The sequence below is a fragment of the Empidonax traillii genome, unplaced genomic scaffold, assembly GCF_003031625.1.
Source record: "Empidonax traillii isolate 1590-97213 ecotype Southwest subspecies unplaced genomic scaffold, ASM303162v1 scaffold410:size520991, whole genome shotgun sequence".
Lineage (NCBI taxonomy): Eukaryota > Metazoa > Chordata > Aves > Passeriformes > Tyrannidae > Empidonax > Empidonax traillii.
Genome location: NW_020955603.1, coordinates 283,286 through 305,453, shown reverse-complemented (window position 1 = coordinate 305,453; position 22,168 = coordinate 283,286). Strand labels below are relative to the sequence as shown.

Genomic DNA, 22,168 nt, shown 5'->3' with positions numbered 1-22,168 from the left:
TGCAGGATCCAAATCATGATGGCTTTTAATTATTTTTTTAACAGTGTCTGAAACATTATTTTTTAAAGCCCACAGCATTATTTATAATATTTATTTATATTATTTATTTATATTATTTATTTATATTATTTATAATATTTTTCTCCAAGGTTAGAAAAGACATGAGATGTCTTGCCCTCAGCTTTTCCTTTGCAGGTTTCCTTTGCAGGTAACCAGTCTGTGGTGATGCTGACTTGGACAAGTCAGTCCCTGATAAACATTTGAGATTTCGTGCAGAGGTGACTTACAACACTTAGTCTGCATTGACATGAAAAGAATTCTGCCAGCCTTCCTAAAAATCATATTCTCACCAAAGTGTTAGATGAACAGCAAGTGTGAAGTCTAAATGTGAGGGAATAAATACAAAGAGCAGGATGTTCAAGGGGAAAAAAAAATGTATTATTATTCTTGCAATTTTATTTTTTTTTTTAAGAGAGTAGAATTTAGTTTCAGTCAAACTGTCAGCAGAATGAATTTCAGTAATTAAAATTCCTATTGTCTTCTCTAGGCGTGAAAAGGTTTTTGTTGTTGTCATGGTGACAGCTGAGTGACAACTTCAAAGTGAGTAATTGCTACTGAGAGCTCCATTATGAGCATTTGCAATATTTCAGAAAGGATTTCAGGACAAAATAGGATATCATTACTGGGCTTTCAAAACATCTTTTTTTAACCTCATTTTTTTTTTTTTGTGTAAAGAAAGTGCCTAGGTGACTTTGATTCAGAAGATTCTTTTTAAGAGCCATGTGAAATATCACTACTACTTGCTTTTCCTCCCCGTGCTCTCATGAGAAAGGCCAAATTCACAGGAACTGTTGGCTGGTGGAGTTGGGTAGACCTTGCAGTGCCCTGCAGGTCCTGTATATTGAATTGTTCTCGAACTCTCTTCCCTTTTGCAGCAGAGATGTGTATGTGTTTGACCCTTGAAAGTGCATTTGTGGACATTCATGTACAGTCTGCGTATATAATGTTGTATTTACTGCTTTTTGATGATTTGTCATGTGTTTTAGGTGATAAGTTAGATCATTTGTGAAAACAATACTATGGGATTATAAAGATGTTATTACATCTACAAAACGTCTTATAAATTACTTTTTGGAAACTGTTGGAAAAGTCAGTTTAGAGTTCTACTTGCTTTTCAGAGCTGAAAAGGCTGCTGTGAATCCCATTTCTGAATAGGGGAAGTTACACACTCAGCAAGGGAATTTCTGACTTGTTGATTTTATAGTCTCCATGGTGCTTTTACCCCTACAAAATCTGTGATTTTAAGGACTATGGAAAAAGTAAGATTTACAAGGTATTAAGAGTGTTTGTGATTTGCATTAGGTAGTACTGTACTGAAGTGTGTGTTTGTCTCAAAACACTGTGTGCTACAGTAATCCAGTTACACACATCCTTGTTGCCTCATATCCGGTTTTCTTCAAGTATAAGATACTTTCTTAGGTTCCAAGAGTTGTTTCAGGTGAAATATTTTAATTCCTGAAGGTCATTACTATGCATTCAAGTGACTACCTGAGTTCACGTTCTTCTTACTGCTGGTAAACATTAATTAATTTATAGTAGTTTACTGATATATCAGCTTTCTGGTAATAAGATGAAAGTTTCTCTTGGATTTTTACTGGTGTGATTTGATGCCTTTATTACATGAGCACATTACAATCAAAGCCTACATGCTAATATGCAAAAGATTAGCTCTGTGAATTTTAAGAATTTTAATCTTCAGGAAATCTGTCTGACTTTGGAGGTGTCTAGAGCCTCAAAGTGAAAATCTCAAGTATGCACATGTGCTCACACATGCACATATGTAACATTTATATGTCTATATATATAGCTATAAAAAGTACAAGAAAAAGTATCTGCGAACATGTTTTTTGGGGGAATAATTTTAATTTTTGGTTTTGGCCACATAGTAGTTCAGGTAACCTTGTAAACCTTACTTTCTGCAGACTGTCACAAAAAGAATTAGGGAGCTGAAGGACTGTTGTGTGTGTGGAGCAAAATTCTGTTGAGATATGCAATGAAATTTTCTCCATAACCATGAGTCTGACCAAATTGGTCGGATTTTTGTCAGAGGTGATGAAATATCTTAGATTTGAACTGTGCTTGTTAAACCCTGACAGGATTTGATTTCATTTGCTAAGGAACAAGTGAACTGAGAATGTTCAAAGTATTTTTTTCTGTTTTCTTCTGGTTCATAACTTTGAGCTCAGTCATTCATAACATGTTCTTACTTGAAAGGCACTGTTTGAAAATGAGGTTAAATATATTACATTGAGAGCACTGAAGTGTTTTTTTTTTTTTTAATTGCATTGTAGGTTTTAAGTATCATTGTTTTCTGTATATTCTCTAAGTAGACTTACGCTTTCCAACCACTCTCTGTTTTAACTCATCCTGGGAGTAATGATTCTTAAGATGTCTTTTTGCAAAAATGGGATGTAAAAATCCTTTACAGACCTACAAAAGAGGATGTACTGCTTGGTGTCCACTAATGTTAGTTCTGCAAACACTGAGAAATGTTAGTTGTCCCATTTGAAGTGTTTGTAATCTAAGCATGTCCTTAATCAGATTTTATATTGTTGTTAGTAAGTGACAGCTCATTTTTTCTCAGGTTTCATCTTTGTGGATGAAACCTTCAAAATCTTGGTGTTTGTGATGTTTGTCTATGAAATAATTTGAATATTATCAATGCTATAATTTAGACTTCCAGGTGATACCGTTGATATGTCTGAACTGTGCAAAGGGCATTATTGAACTGTTGTAAAAGTCTTGCTGTTCCGTGAAACTTGCTGCTTCTGTCACTGCAGATATTCTTCCTTCCTAATGAAGGTAATACACTTTCTGATTAATTATTTAAACGTTATTTTGTTTGCTTGTTTTAAACGGTTTTGTACTCTTGTGTTTTATTTTCTTACTTGCATAAATACCCCTGGTACTATAGTCATAGTGGCCCTTATAATTTCCATTAAGGGATTTTTTAGTGTGATGAGTCATTGCTAGGCATTTTCATTCAAATAAAGTACAGAGTCTGGTTCAGAAAATACAACAGCATATTCTATTCTTGTATACAGAGAAGAGAATGCACATGGAAGTTTGTCATTTAAAGAAAAATAAATGGAAGTATTTCAAAATAGTTTATTTTTATGTGATGAATATCTGCAAAATATGAAGCAAAATTGTTTTGTGATCCAATGTGATCTTTGCCTTTTGCATAAAATAACCATATTTCACATTTGGGAATGCTAACAAGGGCCCATAACTTGTATTTTATTTCCTAGTCCTCTGCAGGAAATCTGCTTCTTGCCAGTTAAAATAATGTGATTAGACACTTAAACTACTAAAATTTTAGATGGACAAAAGCATGCACAAGCCAAGAAAAATTGGCGTCTTATAAGTTATACCATAATTTGTACTTTACTACCTACACTGGAGTAGTTCTTAATTTATGACCTGGAAGTGTTACCAACTATAATTCAGGTTTTCTGGATGTTTAAGTAAATGATATGGATTTAGTTGTAGTAAATGTTATTCATGCTTTTTAAAAGTATCAGCTGTTAAAATCCGTTCTTAGAAACTCCACAATGGAAATACAGAGATGCTGTAGTGCAGTTTTCTCTCTTTGGTCATTCTGACTTTTAAGTAACAAGAAAATGTTTGTGAATGGAAACAGCTTAATATGTAAAATGGTGTTCCTGATAGAGATGAAAAAAATAGAATAAGGAAGAGAGAGTGTGCCAGAGCAATGTTATTTTGTAACTCAGGGGTTTATCTTCTATTTCTCTCTGTATACTTTGGTGCCAGCTTGTTGCAGAGGTCTGATAGTTCTCCAGGAATGAAGAGTGTGAAAAGTTAGTGGAAAATAATCTTAAGAAAGGTTGAGATGGACGTGGCTTGAAATTTTAGCTGGTTTTCAGGAGATTAAATATGTTCCTGCTGTCTGGGCTTCTGGTTCAGGACTTCTGTAGTGACCACAGTGCCTTGACAGGCTGTTGGGACTAAAAGTAGTGCACAGGGAAAAATCCCGGTGGAAGGTGAATACTTTAGAGACCTTAGGGGGTGGAAGAGTCTGAGGCAATACATGCACAGCGTTGTTAAAATATTTGGACATAGGAGTGTCTGAAATTTATTTACAAAATAATACTGTAAATACAGGCCCTGAGAAGATTTAAAATGAAAAGTTTTCCAGGAGTCTACTGTATTATGGAGTTTGCAGTAAAAGTGATGTTGTGAAGACTGAATTGAGAATCTCATTTTAATTATTTCCTGAGAAATCTGCTAATTGATACCGTTGAGATTTAATTTATAGACACAACTGCTGCTGCTAATGCCCCACATTCAGCGTTCTGAGTATCTGCATTTTAAACAGTCTGCTTAATTTGGTATCTCATAGGTCACTTAATACTTCGGTTTAGATTTTTTAATTTATGAATATATAGTGATCTTGATTGTAGAACTTGCATAATTATACATTATTATAACCTGTATGGTTATAATGTGATTATAATATTGTTACACGTTAGTTATTGTGTGAAGAAGAGGACAGGATAATTCTTTGAAGAACTGGAACTACCTGTACTTCCAGCCCCAGGGAACAGTTGGGAGCTCAAGGAACAGAAGAGAACATCCCAATTTTAGAGGATTAGGAAGCAAGGAAAATCCCTGCAGTGCTTATATGACTTTCTTCAGTTAGTGGAATTTTGTTTGCCTAGGGGAAAGTCCTGTGACCTGAGCTGTGTGTGTTGCAAAATCATGTGCCTGTTGAAGGGCACACAGTTTTTTGCTAGTCCAGTCTCTCATAAGGTGATTTTAGGTATTAGTTGGTTTCTGAGCTCTGGTTATAGTTTTCCAGTAATAGAACCAGAACTCTGATGAACCTTTTTGTTTCCTTCAGTGGCAACTGCATAGAATTCATTTTTCTGGGGGCATTCAGTTTTTTGCCACCCTGCACACATCCTACCCATCTCCTTACATGTGCTATTCCTTATTGCTCTTGCGTCTTTACTCAACTGTTCCCACTGGAAGACAGCATGACAAATAGAGCTGATAAACTTTAAAATCTCTATCTGCCTTGAAAATTTTGTGAAAAGAATTTGTGAAACACCTGGTTTATGAACTGTACGTGATGCTTGGATACTTTTATCAAGATAGGAAGTCTTGAGCAATCTAGAATGCAGTTGTCATTAATAAGCATATGTGCAGACTGTGTTAAGTGAACACCAGTCCAAATATATTTTAAATGAACTTCATGAAATTTTAGTGGGCAGATTTCGATTGGCAGATTGAGGGAGGTGATGCTTCCCTTCCCCTTTGCTCTGGTGACAGAGCTTCCCACCTGGAGCACTGCATCCAGCTCTGGGGCCCTCAGCATGAGAAAGACATGAACCACCTCAAGTGAGTCCAGAAGAAGACCATGAAGATGATCACAGGACTGGAGCACCCCCTTCATGAACACAGGCTGAGAGAGTTGTCATTGATCAGCCTGGAGAAGGGAAGGCTCCAGGGAGACCTTGTTGCAACCTTTGAGTCCTTAAAGGAAACTTATAGGAAAGATGGGGATGGACTCATTATCAAATGAGTGTGGTGACAGGATGTGGGGCAGTGGTTTTAAACTGAAAGAAGGTAGTTTTAAATTGGACATTAAGAAGAAATTCTTTACTGTGAGGGTAGTGAGACACTGGAATGAATAGGTTGCCCAGAAAAGTGATGGATGCCTCATCCCTGGAGTGTCCAAGGCCAGGCTGGGTCTCTGAGCAACCTGGTCTATTTGGTGGACTAGGGAGATGTCCTTGCCCATGGCAGGGGGGGTTGGAACAAAATGGTCTTTGTCTGTTCCAACCCTGTGATTCTGTCATAATTACATTGGAGTGACATTATTTCCCAGACATGCTTCCCATGACTTTGACTTGAATGCTGTTTTAATAGAATCCAGCTGAAAAGTCATGAAATATGTGGCCTCTAGCTTATGGATACACAGATTGTGGAACTGCATTGATGCTGAAACCATGTAATGCTGTAATTAGGGATTGAGATAGTTTGTGGTCTGCACTGACTTTTTAATAGTTACTATGTAGGGTGACAATAGAGGTATTATATACTTCTGGTATTTTAAGGACCTCTTTACCTATTCTACCAAATTCATAGACACATCAATTCTACAAGCATCTAAGGAGGTCAGGTTGTATAAACTATTAATGCAACTTACAGGACAGTCCTTGAAAAAGTTCAACTATTTTCTCCTATTTATTTGTTGCTTGGCTTACTAATAATTTCATGAAAGAAATCTTATAAATTATTTTCTGTTAATAAGCAGTTAGAAATATGGCACCCTGTATGTGCCTTTGATGCCTGCCACTTGGCATTAGATGAAGGTTCCTTACTTCCAGAAACAGTTGGTGTTACATGTCATGGATATGATTATTTCCTTTCTGAAGAATCTGCACTTAACTGTAGCAGGAAATACCTTCAAAATGGGACCATGGTGATTTTATGGTAGGGTAAGACCACTTAATAAAAATGGTACATCTATCTTTTTTCTTCCTTTGGATTCTTTTTTCTTCCTTCGGGGGAAGACTGTTAAGAAACATAACGTTATTCTTGGTCCTGCTGTCAAGGTTTTATTTTTTTTTGTTTCTTCCAGCACATCTTCAATACAAGATGCAGGGAGGTGGTCTCACAGTTCACATCAGCATGCCTGACTGATTTCTTGTTTGCGTTTTCCTTCCCTACAGGGCACGCTGACTAGTCACAAAAATCCTGGTTGGAACTTCAGTCAGTTACAATGTTTATTTTCTTTAGAACATGTTATTCAAAACAAAACTATAACTGTCTGTTTCCAAGCAGAACTCTAGTGGGTTTTTTCTTCCCATGGTAACTCTCAATTGTAATTTTCTAATGCATCAATAAAATAGCTTTTGTGCTTCTTTTCTATTTCTCATGCAGCTAAAGTTTACATTCATGTCAGTAGAAGTATTTGAAAGTGAAAACAGTTACGTAAGGAACCAGACATTTTGAGGTGCCAAAATGTTGGAGCTGTTTTTTCTTAATGACTTAAAAATACATTGTTTTACTATGCAACCTGCTCACGTCAGAAGGATATAGAATAAGCACATGGTCTTTGCAGACTTTGTGAGCCCTCTGATAGTAGTTAAATTCAGAAGCGTTAAAGTTTCAACTCATGGTATATAACATGAGGGCCCCCAAGTGCTGGATAGAAAACAAAGTCTGTGTCATACAAGATAAGAATAATTGATTTATTTTAGTTTTCTTAGAGAGCATCTCCTTGTTCAGAAATGGGGCATTTTCCTTCCTTTCACTCAGATTTGACGGTTAATTTGCATGACAACATGGTTGTGTCTTTCTAGTGTTGTGCTTTGGGATGAATGGATATTGCCACTCATCACTTCTGGAACTTCATCTGTTGTATTAGCATCACTAGCTTAGGCTTAGATTCTTAGATAAGGAGCAAATGTATTCTGGGCCACATTAAGCTGAACGTGATGTCTCAGTGCAGTTACTTATGAGCCATACTTGGGTGAATTAAGTTGATTGCAACTGTAAAGTAAGTAATTGAGCAGAAAGGTTTTGATTGAGTAGTATAGGAAACTTCATCTCAGAGGGAGGACTTAGATTTGGAGATGCAGCTTTTCAGGTGGCATTGATGGGTTCAGTTTTGAAGTACTGCACTGGCAATTTAACCTTGCCAAGTAGTTTTGCTAAACTTGCTTTCTGGGTGTTGTAATGCATTAGGCTTCGTTATGTTTGTACAGAGTTCTATCCTGTTTTATGGTGTTACCTCACAGCTGGGAAAAAGCACACTAATATAGAAGGCAACCACTTTCTTCCCACATCCATACACTTAGTTCCTGAGGTGAAAAGAGCACTGATGTCGCCGAAATGTTGTCTTCAGAATAAAGACGATTTTATGTTGGGTACAGATATTTTAAAGAACAGAATTCTATGCACTGGAACAGATTTTCTGTAAATCTGTAAACAGTTAATCTTGGAAGGTGGCAGTGTGTCTTGTTTATCTAGATTCAGGAATTCCAGCCTGTTCTCGCTTCTCAGCTTTGATGGAATTTTTTGGAAAGACTGAAGTAGTCCTTTCTGCTATTGTAAAACAATGGATGTTTTTGCTTCTATGTGCTGCAGTAGCACCCTAAAAGCTGTAAATGAAGTTAAGACTCTAAATTTGTAGGCATCTGTTCTCTCTTTTGAAAGTCTAAAATGTTGATAAAATAGTGATTTTATAAAAATTACTTGATGGGGCCATACAGGAAATCTGCTTCAGAGCCAAGATCTGAATCCTGATCTCCCAAACCCCAGTGTAGTAGTGCCAAAATTATTAACTTTTTAAATCTGTTAATGATGCAGAAAAACTTTGGGTTTTTGAAATCTAACCACTTCCTTTGCTTTTCTTGTGAGAAAACTCAATTTCTCTGCAAAGACACATTTCCAAGTCCCAGTCTAGTATCCGAAATAGCTAAAATGCATCACTCCATCATTTCAAGTTTACATTTTAGGGACAGCAGACTTTCAGAGAAATGATTTATGACCTTGATTCCAACAGTTCTAGTAGCTCACTGGGAGAAATGAAAATGAAATTAATCCTAAATTAAATTTTTATATGCAGAACATAAGTTTTCAGAAGGAACTGAAGGTTGTACAGGTTTTGTCTGATTATTTACTGTATCTCCTCTTTCAAAGTTTTGACTTTCTGTAATCAAAGTCCCAGAAAACTTGAGTATGTAAACCAAAACTGAGACAAGCGCAAAAAACCAAAATGGAATAACTGAATCTTCTTTTTCAAATAGTTATATTGCTAGATTAAACATTTATCTAAGCATTTTTAAAAACATTGCCCTTTTTCTATAATTAGTAAATTAAGAAATAATAGAAGCACTGAAAGCATGAAAAGGTATTGTGCTGCTTGTAATCCTTTTGATAAAGCATATATGCGTATAAATACTCGTGTTATGCTTGGAGTTTTTTGCATTTTAAAAATCAGCATTGAATAAAACCCTTCATACTGTAGTGTTGGTCTGAACTTATCTGGAGTGTCTAGCTCTTGGTCTAGCTCTGCTCAGTCATATGCTTTGGAGCACTTTACTTTGGATCTTGTGGTATCTGAAGGAGAAAAAAATTTAATTCCCTGAATAGTGAAAAACTATTTAATATCTGTATTTTCAAGAGATTACCAAGTTTTCTATAAGTTAAAGATGCATATTTTTCAAAGGCCTTCTGTCATCGTATGTGCTGTTAAATAATTACCTAAAGAACAAATATTATTTCATGTGAAGTTACTTCACCTTCACAGCTGCCAAGTTTCAGTCACGTGCTTGATAGAGACTTTCTTGGCATTGAAAGGACTTAATGCAGGCTCTGAAGAAGTTTTTGGAATTTCTTTCAATCTCTAATCCTGCCAGCGCTCCCTGTTCTCACCCCAGGCCTTGTCAGCAACATGAGAGCTCTTGTGCTGCCAGATTCTCTTGCTTCAGCATTGCCCTTGCCTGTGCGTCGGCTGACGGGGCAAAGCTGAGCGGTGAGACATGCGGCCCGGAGCCATCCCTGTGAGCTGCCTGTGCTCTGCCCTGGCCCTGTTATGTGACAGCAACAAACACTGGTGATGCCTTGAGGTCAGAAGGTGAACCGGCATGGGACTGTCCTCACAGGTCGCTGGCCAGCTTGGGGAGATGGCAGAGAACTAGCCCTTGTATTGCAAAGGTGAGAGGTGGGTGTTGCTGTAGATCGTTTGGCTGAGGTCTGATTTAAGAGCACTGACACTGTTGTGGAGCCGTGTAGGCTGTGCAGGTCCTGGCAATAAAGCAGCAGCAGAAGCAGTGCTGTTGTTGTCTTGGAGGTGTTACCTGCACTGGCTTCACTTTGCTGAGAATGGAGGGCCCTGCTGGGGGCTTCAGTACAGTGGAGCTACAGGACAAGAACCAGGCAAAGAGGCTGTAACATGCTGCTCAAGTGGCCTAGGAGGAATGTAGCTGATAGCTCCACTATATATAGTGATGTACTAAGAGCTGTCTTTTGGATGAGTTTTGCTGCAGCCTTGCTCCCTGAGGCAAAGGAGGCCGGTTTTGTCCATGTTGGCTGTTGACAATTTGGCAGTTTTATGTGGTTGTTGACTTCCAGGCTTATTGTGAAAGGTGGCAGTTGCTTCATCTTTCCAGTTACTTTAAAAAATAATAGCGCTCCTCATGTTTAAGGAAGGAGTTTTCATCTGCTCCAGTGGGATAAGGGGGTTTCACAGTGAGTGTCATTCAGAACTGATTGTGAAGCTGTGTGCTGTCCCCAGAAGACTGCACGCTATCCAACAATGCATATTGATGTTTGCTGGTATAAATGAAACCACTGAACTACTTCACAGAAAACCAGCTATGTAGTTTTAAAAGTGTGTTTGCTAGCTAAAGCAATTCTTGACACAGGAAGAGTGAAAATGTGTTTCTTTATACCTTCCTTATGCTATTTTCCTTAGCCATTAAATCTTCATGTTGATATCAGTTGTGTGTAGTGTGGACTTTTTCTGAGTAGATATTGGGCATTGTTAATATGTCTACTTAGTGACATTGAGAAAATGCATTGATTCTTCCGTGGCTGGGTAGTTTTCACTCTTGCCACAGCTGTCTGATTGTATTTTATTTTAATATTTTATTCTCAAATTTTCACCTTCTGATAGTGCTATGTGTTGACTCAAGAAATTTAACACAGAATGTGATTTTATGAGTTTTCTTAAATGTGTTTTATGTTTGGTTCACATAGTTAGATATTCAGTGTACTAAACTCAGCATAACTTATGCCAGTAACGTAAATTGTTATTAACCAGTTGCTGTTGGTTATCTTATGACTTGTCATGCTTTGATTACATAGTGGGGAGTTGGGGGCTGGGGAGGAGACACTGGCTGACTGAAAACAGTTGCCTTTCTGGAGAATTAGTTCATTGGTTTGTGTTTAGCAAAGAAAATTCTGGAATTAGACACACCAAAATAGTTCATTTTCAAAACAGTTTGCTTGGCTTTCTGCACTGAGTAAAATAATGAGTATTAAAGCAGAGATGTTTTAAGGATTGGAATTGTTTAGTACGATGTTGAAGTTATTAATATATTAATGATTGCAGTTTTTCTTCTTTGTATAAATGCTGTCTAGTAAAGTTATGCATATTGTAGCATGTTTTCCATTCTGTAGATGCCAAAAAGAATAATTGTACAGCAATATTTCTGTGGATTGTTTGAAAATGTTTGAGGAGTTTGTCTGCTTATCTGACTTGCGACCACTGAGTATTTTTACATTTCTGTAAGGGTGAGTCAGCTCGAGGTTATTTCTTGGGCAAGTTAGTCTGAAATTGTCAACTTCAGATTGCTATATATTGGTACAGCTACATATTTATTTATTTATATAGCTATAAATACCTCCTCTCCCCCAATTTTTTTCGTAGCAGATGAGCTTTTTGTTGAATAAAAAAGACACTTCTGGAAAATTTATAAACCATGCATAATCTAAAAAGATAATCTTCCATATCTGTTTTACAGTTCCAATCCCTAAAATATTAATCTTAAATTGGTTTTAGGCTGTGTATCATAGTGGGCTTCTTAGTGCATGGAGGGGTAACTTGTATGATGGAAACATTTGAGTAAGTAACATTTTTTGAAAGGTTTATCTGCTTTAGAGCTTTGGTCTCAGAACCATTTTATATGAGGTATTAAAGGATGTGATTAATACCTGATAACTTAATCATACTGTGCTGATTAATGTGACTGGCAGGAGGGAAGAAAGGCCCAGAAAGGAGGGATAGTGAAGTTCTGCTAGGAATGGCTCCCAGCACCCAGGTGTAAGAGCTGCCCCTGGTTAAGGAGCCTGTTCTTAGTTCTAACTGTGGAGTGTAAATTCGGCTCTGTGTGTGACTTACAGCAGTGTTCTGTGGGCAGATGCTGCTGTCACGGCTTCTGAACCTCTCAGTGTTTCAGTGCTGTAGGTGCTGGGCTGCTTTGGAAAGGAAAGTAACCTTTGTGTAATTCATAGCTCTGAAGAGCCAGTCTGAAAAGCTCCATTAATTTATACCTGTTGCTCAAGGCAAGATGATCTTGTGTTACCAATCTTCTCTCAAGCAAAAGCTTGATATTAAGAGCACATCAGGACTACTGTAGTCCATTTATTATTTAAGATTTTATAAGAAAAAATACAAATGCATTTAAATTTGGAGGAGTTGCATTATATTTTATTCAATACAGAGTTGAGAGAGATTGGGGAAGGAGGAACTCCATTAAAACAGTCAAGAAATACACAAACCAAAGGAAATAACTTCGTTGCTGTAATTTTTTACTTTTTTGATGAAAGCTGCAGATGAATAGAGTTTGAAGTGTTTTAGAATTAAGCATAAGATAGGCTGGAACAATTTGCTACTAATGAAGGAACTTTTATTAATATATGCCAGTAAACAGCTAACCCACAAGAATAGGTATGCTCTGTGGGAATTGTGGTTTCTTCATATTAAATGTTACTTCAGTAAATACAATGGTAATATCCCTATTTATTCTTTAGCCTGGTGTCTGAAGGGGATGAGGTTTGTAGGATTACAGTCAATACTAGCATTGTGAAGCTGTGGAGGGCGTAGGTAGGGCTAGAGAGGGACTGAACCAGACCCATGCATGTTTTGAATAACCTTAGCTACAGGAAAAGATTTGAATGGAAAATGTGTCCTGTTGGATGTAAAACACATAACCACAGGAACCCAGCCTGTAGAAATTATCTTCTTTCATGGAATATTTATTAAGAGAATGTAAATGAACTTTGGATTTAATTATTTGCTGAAAAAGTTAATGAATGGTGTTATTGAAGTTTGAAAGAAGAAGCAAGGTTTTACTGCTATTTTGAGTTCTTCTTTTAGCAAAATCTGTTCTGCAAAACCTTCTTGTTTGTTTTGTGTTTTGTTTGTGGGGTTTTTTTGGCTTTGTGATAGAATTACGAACTGTACCCAGCCTTACGATTGCTGGATAACTTGTGGTGGGTGAGACGTCAGATCTGTAGTGCGACCTCCTGCTCAGAGCAAGGTCAGTGGTGAGGTCAGACCGGGTTTCTCAGTTCTTCCTCCAGTCTAGTGTTAAAAAGCTCCAAGGATGGAGACTGTCCAACCTCTCTGGGCAATCTATTCCAATGTTTTGACATCCTCACAGTACATATTCGTATCCTCAAAGTGGAAAAGCTACTGCTGTGAGCAGTCTGAAAGTCTCACATTTTGTTTTATGCCTGCTCTCACTTGTACTCCCATCACGTGCCACTGTGAAGAGCCTTCTTGATCACGTCCTGGCAGGAGGTAGGGCTCCTTCAGCCTCTCCTCACACAACCAGGTGCTCCTGACATTTTGGTGCCCCTCTGCTGAACTCACTTTAGTTTGTTGATGCCTTTCCTGTATGAGGAGGTCCAAAATTAGGTTCAGTATTCTAGATTGTAGCCCTGAAAGAGCTTGATGGGTACCAGCCATAATTCTTTAATTCCATTCTGGACACTTGTGATTTTATAGAGAGACAGTGCCTGATTAAAACTCCATTCCCATGGTATAGGTTGTATAGATAAAGCATTTCTATTTTATGGAGAGGGGAAAAGGGCAGTGTGTTTGTATATTGTGTGAGAGCACACAAGGTCTCAGTCTGCAGTATTGTTCTCCAATAATCACTTTTTTTTTTTTTTGTATTTTGCATTAAATTCAGTAAATAATAAATCAGAGGTGCATTTGCCTTAAGTTAAAATTGACCTCTGTTTTCAGGTAATATGTCTTATGTGACAGTGGAATGGAGTTTCAAAATCTGTTTTGTTCAGTTTTTATAGCTGTTGCATTGTTTCAGCTTTCTGCGCTGTATGGCTTGCTACTTAGATGAAAACTGGATGCTGGAAAACTTGTTTTTTGCTTTCATGTTTAGAGCAATATGGATTGTGTTGTCTTTTATCATACAAGTCTTCCCATCAAAGTAAAATATGCTCAAATAGGACCAACAAGAGGTTTCAACTCCTTTGGTATATTTAGATGCTTTGCATATGAACACCTCTTCTATTTTAACCAGTTTTGTTATGGCTTACAACTTATGATGTATAATATTTTTGTGTAAAGCTTCCCTTAGATACTCTTTGCAAGAGTATGCTTATGTGGCAATGCTTTTTGGACACCTTCCTCGCTAAACTATTTAAATTGTGGTCGATGTTGGAATATAAGAGTGCTGCTTTTACTCAGGGTGTTTTAATCACATTACTTATGATATCACCACTTTCTTTTTTGTTAGAGAATGAATTTGTTAATTTAGTTTGTGTACCAGATCCAGAAGAAATAAATAATGTGACGTGTTGCTCTCTACACGCTGTTTCCTTCTGTCAGGATTGGTTTATGGCAGCATTTTTTGTAGAACTGTTCTGCAGCCCTGCTCCTATAATGTGGTTATATTGTTTTCTTCTTTTTGGAAGGCTATAGGGCAAATGCTGCTGTATGTGCTGGACAGAACTGAGTAGTGGAAAAAGTTAAGTTGCTGCTTTCCTGTAACAGCAATGACCTCCGGTGGGAAAGCACACACCTCCATACTTCCCCAAATCTTGGGTTAAAAAAAAAATACTTGCCTCCTTCTTGAGGGATTCCATCAGATGACATCTATCTAGAGGAGTTTCTGCATCTATTGGACTGCTGGAACCATTGTTCCAAACATTTCATCTTGTGGAACCTGAAGTGTTTTATATCATTGCAGAAGCATCTGTGCCAACACTGGAGATGAGAAGGACGTTTGTGCCCATATCTATCCCACATACACATACACATGTGCATATGTCTGCATGCAAATATATGTATGTATAAATCACCAGTACCTGCATTTAACTGTTGGACCTACTCCTGTTTCCATTTCAAACTTTCTTGTTTTGGCTTAGATGTTGTTAGATGTGATATCTAAAAGGGATGTACAGCCTATGGGGGTCTGCTTGTTCACTTTGTGACATTGGTGACATTTCGTTGTCACTAAAAGTCAAGATTGTTTTTACTAGGTAGCAAAGTTGGAAATTAGATAGTTTTGAAGGTACTGCATTTTTGTTTGGGGGTTTTAAGGAGAATAGTCTGATTACCTTTGAATACTTTTAGTGGGAAAGAAAGGAACAGTCCTAAGTGAGTTCCAAACCTGAATTAAGATGATGTGATACAGTAACTTGATCTTCTGTCTTTTATTTTTAGTTTGCTGTTATCAGAGTTTTTTTTGATTTTAATTCTGAAGGCAAGGACTAATTTTCTGGAAACAGCAAAAGTAAGGAAATAGAGTCAAAATTGTCTTTTCTATAGATTTCCTTGTCTTCAAGACTAACGTGTTTTTTCCCCTTAATTTCAAGTTCCCTGAATGTGTTTTTTTGTGAGTTAATAAAATTCTGATGGTGTCTCATGATATGCATCAAAAGGATTTGTGAATCAGCAGATGACTTCATCCTGTTTTACTCATGGAAATCTGTGTGGATCCTGTGATGACAATGTATTCATCCTCTTATCAGTACTTACAATGACTGAAAGTACTTGTAGTGATTCTGTGGCATTTTCTGTGTTATCTTACCACTGTTTTATTAGATGTGTTTTTAAAAGCATGTTAATTAACAAGATCTTTCCTGCTGATACTATTGGATAGTATAAATTATCTTTGGTAGTTCATTAAGATGGGAAAAAAGAATTTTTTCAGTTCCAAAGAAACTTGCAGTTCCTTTTTAGCCTCATCATTTGTGAACTGGGTAGAAGGACAACACTGTGACAGCATGACTGTCTGTTTACTGTTAGTTTCAAACATTAACAAGATGTTTTATTCTTGTCTGCATGCTTTTACAAGAAGTGAAAATATGATAAAATCTGATGTCAGGTCAACTTGTCCCCTTTATCTGTCTTCATAAGTACAGGCTCTTGTGTTGACTGATGGTAGTCACAGACTCAAGATAGTTACAGAATTGTATTCTGACTAAACAACTAAACACTTGTGAATTCTCAGGGGTGATGTAAAATTTGAGAGAATCACTTTTACTCTGTGATTATTATGCACTAGTTCCTAGATTAAGATGCTGATTAAACTGTATGAGGGGATGAAATTTAGACTTTATGAAAGTCTTCTAGCCACTAATTACAGTGGAATAAGGATTTTACTGCTACTCTGAGGATACTCTTTTACTATTTTAAACTGTGGATAATGTGTGGTGTGTTGAAAAGATGTTTTGTGTGCATGCAGCTTGCAGCGGGTGCTTTTGCTTATGTAGTGTATTACATTGCGTTTTTCTTCTGGTAATATTACTTTCAGAGCTTTGAGGGCACTGTTTTTCTTGAACTATTTATTGATACATGCTCTAACCAATTCTAAAAGCTAATATCCAGAAAATAATCAGAAGGCAGTGCTGAAACCATTTTGAAGCTATTGATGTGTTTGAGAAATATGTTATGAAGTAAAGCAAACTATGCCTGGCTGTTTCCTTGGTTATATACAAGCATTTTCTCCTGCTTGGAGTTACAACTTGCTGGCTGAGCAGTGGTTCTTCACTGCATGAGTTCTTCTATCAGCTGCACCCACACCAGAAACTCCCACAGAAGTGTGGGTGCCCACCCATAACTATCATCACCATTTGGGGTATTCAACATAAAGGGATTTATACTTACCTTGTCTTGCAGGCAGGTGTAGAGGAATCAGTCTACCTGGAAAATAAATACTGTGCAAATGGCTCCTAATAATTTACAGGACAGTCTGTCCAATGACAACGTGAATTTTTCTCGCAACCTATAAATTTGTTGTTAATGTGATGTAGAGTCAATCAATAATTGATTTACACATTTCAAGGTTCATCTGCCTGGGCATTTAAATTACTCCAGAGGCAATCTGTAAGCTTGCTTGACTTCAAATGAAAGGTCATCAGCATCACTCATGTCCAAAAATTAATAATTAGAACTTGGCTTTGACTCAACTACAAAATGAACTGAAGTCATGTTAATTATGAGTTGTGCAAAAGCATCCATGCAAGCAAATGTACCTGCCTGTGTGAGTTATACTATAGAATCAGAGACTGGATTGTAATTGTATGGTTCTCTTGTGTTAAAATCAGTAACGTTTTATCATACTGTAGGTTAGTTCAGTGCAAGCAAACGATAGGCAGTGTTAAATTTACAGCCTTGCTTAATGAACACCTGAGCAATGTTTTAGGCTGCATTTGGGTGGTGAGCAGTAAGGTGCTATCTAAGGATAGAGGTGTCTGTCTGTCTGCACTCCCATCCACCCAGCAGGAGTGTAACAACTCCCAGTTTTTAGGATTATCTGTTATCTGGTTCCACCCCCACACCTGAAGCCAGAGCCAACTTAGAAGTGACATTAGCTGCTCAAGCAGCATGACTTCACGTGGGGCCCAGGTTAGCCAGGTGTATTCCTTTTGTTTACATCTCAAAGGTCTTGAGTCTTTCTAAACAGCTTTAGTAAATCTGCCTTAAGGCAGTGGGCGACTGGCAGTTCTTATGTTGGTAAATGTAGTGTACACATGCTGTGAAATAACAGAATTTGTGTTGAGGTGTCTAATTAAAAAGAAACGTGTTTAAACTGTGATTACATTATGAAGGGTCTGAGTCTTAACTATTACAAACCTACAGCAATCCTTGGAAAATGGTGTTCTGTAACTTCGAAGTTCAGAATTACTTCTAACAGTCTATATTGCAATTTAATAAGTAGTGGTGGATACTAATGAATCTGAATTTTTCATGTTTTTTATACTTGCTTTGGTTTGGTGGCTCTGTTCATCAGTATTTGTACAAAATCAGAATAATACAAAATTGTTAAAAGGTGGTTGCTAGGAAAACATGCTGAATTTTCTCACACAGAAAATTTGTAACATTGCTAGAAAAGTTAGCTTGGCATTTCAAATGTGCGGTGTTTTACTAATATATATTTCAAAGCATTTGGAATTCACACAATGAAACATCATAAGCCCTTCCCAGTTTTGTTGAGGGCTATTAAGTCTTTCTTTAGTGAAAAAAAACAGAAAAAGGGGAGCATGAAGAGTGGAGCAGCATATTGTGTCCTTTTATCAAGGCACATTTATTGTGCCCGTTATACATGATAGATTTCTGGACAATGGGAACACATTCAGCGGTTGCTAATTGAGGAAATACAGGTGATTAACTACTGTGAGGCTTGGCTAGCTGATGTGTCTGGAGAGCAACTCAGGTCTGTGCTTGGAAGAAAAGGAAAACTTGTACTGCAATAAGTTTACTAGATCACTCACTAGCAAAATTATTGTTATGAATGTTGTGTGAACAGATATCACTGTTAAGAAAATGTTTAGAAGACATGAAAGCAACAACAAAAAATTGTAATCTAAAAATCTAATGAATGAATTTTTCTCGTTCTAAGAAAAAGCCACTGCTAATAGTCTTGGAATAAATCTGATTAAATACTGGGGAAGCTTCAGAGCTATTGTAAGAATGAAATTTTATTTTTAGAGAAAGATGGAGGGAGCAGTATAGAATGATAGAACGGAATAATTTATATTGGAAGGAACCCCTTTACGCCATCAGATCCAACCCATCCTGTTTAGAGCTAGCCAGCTCCAAAGTTGGAACCAGCTCATAAAGTTTGATTTGGTTGCTCAGAACCTTATCCGGCCACATTTTGGATGTTTCCAAGGATGGAGATTCCACAGCTTTGCTAGGCAACCTCTTCCAATGTTTGACTGCTCTCATTGTGAACAGAAATCTCCCTGCTATCTAATTCCTTGTTGCAAGGCATTAACCATCTGTTGTATAGGTTGTTTTGAATAGTATCACTTATTCTTAATGAGTCCTGTGAGGCAAAACACTTAAACGCTCACTTTTCAAATTCAAATAAACCACTGTGTTCTGCAAAACTAATTGTTAGTGGCAGGGGTTTCACTTCTCTCTTCCCAGTCAAGTCCTACTTATTGAAGCTGCAGATTTGCGGGAAGTTTTGCTTTTAAATTCCTTCTCCTTCTCTGTGAAATTACCATCTGCGTTTTGTGCAGTAACAGAGCCATCTCTCTGCTTCTCTGTTCTCAGTATTTGACATGCAAAACTTGTCCCAAAATGCGTTGGCTCAGATATTTAAGAAGTGTTTACTTTCCAGCAAAAGCTTTTATTATGAGTAATATTTAGCCTATTAGTAATGTACTTCCTCTTAAATTGCAACAAGTGGACTAATTTATCTTCAGAAGACCAGGTGAATTTATTTCCTAGGAAATAATAAAGCATTTGTGCTAGTATGGTATAATTGGTAACTTCACTTCCTAAACAACCCTAGAGCATTTCTGGAGTATAATCCTTTTTCTTAGTCTTAATTGTAGAGTGAGTTATTAATGACTAAAGGGCTGCAGAGGAGAGCTTGTTGACAGTTTGGCTGCTCCTGGAGAATGTAGCTGGCAAGGTGCTTTGATTTTTCTAAGCTAACAATGCTGCCTTTTTGATAGCAGTCCTAACCTAAGCATCAAAGGTTAAACAGACTGCTTCAGGCCTCGTTTGAGAGGAAAGACTTTCAACATAACACTGGACTGTGTGAGAAACATGGAGATAATTGTTAGTGTTAGAATTTATTATTTTCTTTGAAAACATCTGCGAGTTCCTGTCCCTCTCTTTGGATGTAGACCCAAAATGAAAATACAAACTCACATAAAAATGCTTTTTTAGAAAACAATACTCCTCAGTCTTTTTGTAAGGAAAAGGATCCTGGCTCCTTTGTTGATGTTAGCACTGTGTGCTTTCTGGAAATGCTTTCACTGGATCTCTGATTTCATGGGAAAAGCTAAAGAGTTAGAAACTGCAAAGGTCCTTTATTAACCCTCAGCTGTAGGAGAGGTCAGTTCTCATCGGCCCGGGGAGCCAATGCTGTCCCTGGTGCTGCAGAGTAGTTGATGGCCAAATATCTTGTTGACAGTTTCCAATGGCTTTAGGGTGAGAATTTTTGTAAGAGGTGGGGCTGGAAAAAGTCCTTTTGCTGTTACATGAGTTGTTACAGCTCTCAGCTTATCACTGGAAATGTTGTTATATGGGTTCCTTGTATCTGACTTCCTGTAGCATGGCGCACTGGAAAAGGGGTGAGAAGTTTATAGCACCCCAAACATCCTCTGCTGTTCGTGGCCCAAGTGGGACTTAGCATGAACAATTTGTGGGATTTTTGTTATTGTTGGGGTTTTCTTGGTTATTTGGTTGGTTGGTTGGTTTTGGTTTGCTTGTTTTTGGTTTGTTTTTTAAATCAAGGCATGTCCTTAGCTATTTACTTTGGAATGTTATGGCTGCATGAGTGGATTGATTTTTAGCTGTCCTTTACTCATCAGAAAGAATCTTATCTCTTAGGAATTTCGTTCTTCTGAAACATCAAAATATTTCTTTATGCCTTATTCTGGTTTTGGGGGGACATCCTGCTATGCTAGATGACAGGGTCAAAACTATGAGACCTGAAACTGCTGAGTGTTATGGAAGGAAAAACTCAAAATCTTTAAACAAAAAAGTTGATCAAGTTTTCATTTTTATCTCTTTGAAATATAACTCTCTTGAATGCCTTTTTATTTTTGTTTTCTGAAGATACTCACAAGGTGTTACTGTTTTGCTGCACTTGGTGGGAATTCTAGTTTTGGATGTTTATCTAAAAATTGTTAGTAAACCTAGAAGAATTTGGAACCTTGAATAAGTGAGCACTTGGTTCACTACTCCTTCTGATTCTAAGGCTAACAGCATGTCAGCCATGACCTTTCTAATTCTAAAGGAGGATCTTTATTTTTTATTTCTTTAAAATATGTAATGTTATATAGTCATTCCTTTGGACAGAAGAATAAAGGGCTCACTATGTATAAAAATCTACAGAAGTTGTCTTGTGTTTTCTGTACAATTAATTGAAATAATTGATTTTGGGGAGGAGGGAAGACTACCAGTCTAAACTGAAAAAAGATTTCTTCACTCCATGTTTTTGCATTACAGACTGCAGTTACACAAATAGGTAACACATTTGTCTTTTATGAATAGCAGTATTTCACAGGGGGTAGCAAACCATCTAGATAGCACTCTGGGGGGAAAGTTGATAGAAATTCCTGATTTTAATTCAACTGAGATAAAAGTACTAGATTATATTGTTTTATATAGACCATGCAGCTGAACAGCTAAGGTTACACATGATCCTCTGCATAAAGGTGTAAAGAAAAATCATTGAAGAAATGCCTTACTAGAAGAAAAAAAAATGCAAGAAATTGCTTCCACATAATGTCTCTGTGATCTGATTAAATACAAATTGTGTAAAATGTTGTCTGGCAGCATTTCAAGTTATTTTAGTTGTTCTGTTCTGTGAAATTTACAGAAACATAAATCAATAAATTATGTTATGTGTTACATTTAAATAATCCGGTAATAGTCAGGTTTAAATGATCATAAATTCAAGTATGTCTCCCTAAAGATTGCAACTAGTTTAGTTTTAAAACATTAACTTGTCTAATAATTAAATGGTTCAGCGTGCCATTGGCAAAGTCAACAAGAACACAGGAAGGAGCTGAAAACATTTCAGATTTGAAAAGTACCTCAGAAATATGTCTCATTTCTGGAATAGAACAGTAAAACATCAATATAAATAGTTCTGCCTTTTAGAGATCATATTTTACTGAGTTTAGCAATATTAATTTCTTTTTTTCTTTTTTTTTCTTTTCCTTTCAGCCATAATCAACAGACCACGTCATTTAGACATCCTGTGACAGGACAGGTCTCTCCAGAAAATATTGAATTTATTTTGCGAGAAGAGTAAGTAGTTTTATACCCATGTCAAGAGATCTATAACAGTAGCACATTAACCTACAGTAGATTAGTTCTTTAGATTATTGACAGTTCTTCTGATATTGTAGCAAAAATGTCATTGATATTTATGCTTAAAATTTTACTTCTCATTGTGATGGTATGTTTTCGATTCTAACAGTGTTCCATGCTAGGGCTCGAGAGAAAATCTTTATCAGATCTTCTAAAAAACCCAAAAAAACCCCAAAAATAAACCAACACAAAAGGCAATATACATAGGCTATTTAAACAGTGATGCTTTAGCCTTATATCAGATATACAGAACATAAATGAAAAATGTTTTTAGAACAAACTGGAAGGTTTGTACTAAAATTGAAATAC

At 36.9% G+C, this 22,168-nt stretch overlaps 1 protein-coding gene across 14 annotated transcripts in view; it reads left to right on the top strand.

The window, feature by feature from the left end:
* PLEKHA7 (pleckstrin homology domain containing A7) overlaps positions 1-22,168 on the top strand; it is a 155,568-nt gene that overhangs the window by 67,996 nt on the left and 65,404 nt on the right. For 12 of the 14 annotated variants that reach the window (XM_027893896.1, XM_027893898.1, XM_027893906.1 and 9 more), the window contains exon 4: positions 21,713-21,796. The exons of the other annotated variants lie outside the window; for them this stretch is intronic. In XM_027893896.1, the coding sequence (XP_027749697.1) occupies positions 21,713-21,796 (84 nt within the window). The remainder of the gene's footprint in view (positions 1-21,712; positions 21,797-22,168) is intronic. 14 annotated transcript variants of the gene reach the window in all.